The sequence below is a fragment of the Chiloscyllium plagiosum genome, unplaced genomic scaffold, assembly GCF_004010195.1.
Source record: "Chiloscyllium plagiosum isolate BGI_BamShark_2017 unplaced genomic scaffold, ASM401019v2 scaf_29744, whole genome shotgun sequence".
In the NCBI taxonomy this organism is placed as follows: Eukaryota; Metazoa; Chordata; class Chondrichthyes; order Orectolobiformes; family Hemiscylliidae; genus Chiloscyllium; species Chiloscyllium plagiosum.
In genome coordinates this window covers 1-1,897 of record NW_025173930.1, presented here as the reverse complement: position 1 = coordinate 1,897, position 1,897 = coordinate 1, and the positions used below count along the sequence as shown (strand labels likewise).

Here is a 1,897-nt window from a genome sequence, read left to right as displayed (position 1 = left end):
TGGAAAATTTAATACAGGAAACAATATTCCCAAACTCCTCATGGAATTAGCGTATCAAAGTAAGAAGCTGTTCCTGAGTGACATTCTCAGCGTAAATGCAGAAACACTTCAAAATCAATCACCTGATTCACCTCAGGAAATACCAGGATATTTTCTCCGGAATTTAATGATGGTTCATTCCAGGGCAAGAAATTTTAATTATGAACTAACTAAGACACAAAATCAGTCAGAATCAGAAAACTTGGATTTTCTATCTCAGGATGAACACAGTGAAGGTTTATACCATCCCCTGGATATCATTGTGTCTATTTTCCTGTGTGCTGACCCATTCGTGCAGCAGGAGCTGATGGTAAAGATGTCCCTGTGCCAGTTTGCATTGCCACTGTTACTGCCTGCTGGCAACAAGGGCTACACCTTCCTACTGTGGGCCCTGCGCTCCATTGTGAAGAAGTGGTGCCCACTCTCACTCCGAGACAGTGCAGGCTTTAAGGAAACAAATATGGTGACTGCCGACATTCCCATCTTTTCCTTCATTCGACTCGGTTCCTGCTCCATCTCCAAATCAATGATTCTAAATGAAGTCCTCAGCCCCTCCCAGCAACATCACAACTTCTTCATCCATCACAATATGGAGGGCGGTGATATCCCTCGCAGGATTTCTGATGGTCTTGTCGAGTTGTGCTGGTACCTGCCCAGTGGGAGTGAGGAATTGGATCTTTTCCCAGAGCCAATGACCATATTAAACCTTCGAGGTGACGGTCACGAGTTCCACACACAGGTTCAGTTTCTGACAACCATCTCTTCAGCTGTTTTTATTTGGATTGATAATGTTGACAGTGGCTCAAGCAAGACCCTGAAGTCCCTCGCCCAGTCTCCAGCGAGTAAATACATAGTGCTCACTGGGAGCAGTGTGAGCAGTGAGACTAAAGGGCACTTAAAGGAATTCATTACATCCTCAGTGTTTAAAAAGGAACAAATATTCTTTCAAGGAAAAAGAAACAATGCAGAGTTTACTAAGACACTGCGATCCACATTGAAAAAGGCCTTGGAAATAACCCATCAAAATAATATTCGGGACCCCAGCCATTTGGAGACACTGGCAGTAACTGCAAGAGAGATGGGAATTTCAATAGATGAGGATGACGAGCTGTGTTCACAGGGTAAAGAAAAATCTGGTAACATTTATAACCCTATTAAAGGAGAGACCATTAGCCAATACAAATCAAAAAACATGTCTTTTCAGGGTTTCACTTGGCAACAAGTTTCCAAAATAGAAAAAGAACAATGTCGCCTAAAACAGGGAAAGGAGAGTTCACCACAAAAATATTGGAATGACCTTGAGGAAGAGAAGAGGAAACTCCTAAAGCAGCAGCGAGAGAAAGGTATATCGGCTGATATGAAAGGTTTTATCACAGCCCTGACAGACAGGGATGAGAGGACATATTTCCTGCAGTGGATGAAATTCCAGTTGGATTCCAGATCGAGAGACACTCTCTCTGTTTTACGTGAACAGTATAAAGCTTTGTATGAGAAATCTCAGGGACAGTCAACGGAGCAGAAAGACCCTACAATCAACAAACAGTTACAGGAATTAGACCGACAGATAACTGCCAGCTCCCTTGGACTTGAACACTTCATGCGAGAAATCGGACTGATCTATGAAACACTGATAAAGCAGGAGAACCGTAATGAGGAAGAGAGAGACACAGTGCAAATATTACCCCACTTTGCTGCTGAGCTGATGTTGGACGGGTTCCCTCTGGAGCTCATCGATGGAGATGTTTCCAACATCCCTTTACAATGGGTCGCTGATGTACTGAAGGCAGTTGAAGCCAGGATTGGCAGAGAGACCCATGTGTTTGTGCTGACGGTGCTGGGTGTGCAGAGCACAGGCAAG

General features: G+C 44.0%; 1 protein-coding gene across 1 annotated transcript; it reads left to right on the top strand.

Annotated features, from left to right (window-relative positions):
* Positions 1 to 6: 6 nt before the first annotated feature.
* On the top strand, positions 7 to 1,894 carry LOC122545314 (up-regulator of cell proliferation-like; the record flags this gene model as incomplete). The annotated part of the gene is made up of 1 exon (XM_043684380.1): positions 7 to 1,894. A coding segment is annotated over exon 1 (1,854 nt), but the record flags the coding sequence as incomplete, so codon positions are not given.
* Positions 1,895 to 1,897: the final 3 nt, after the last annotated feature.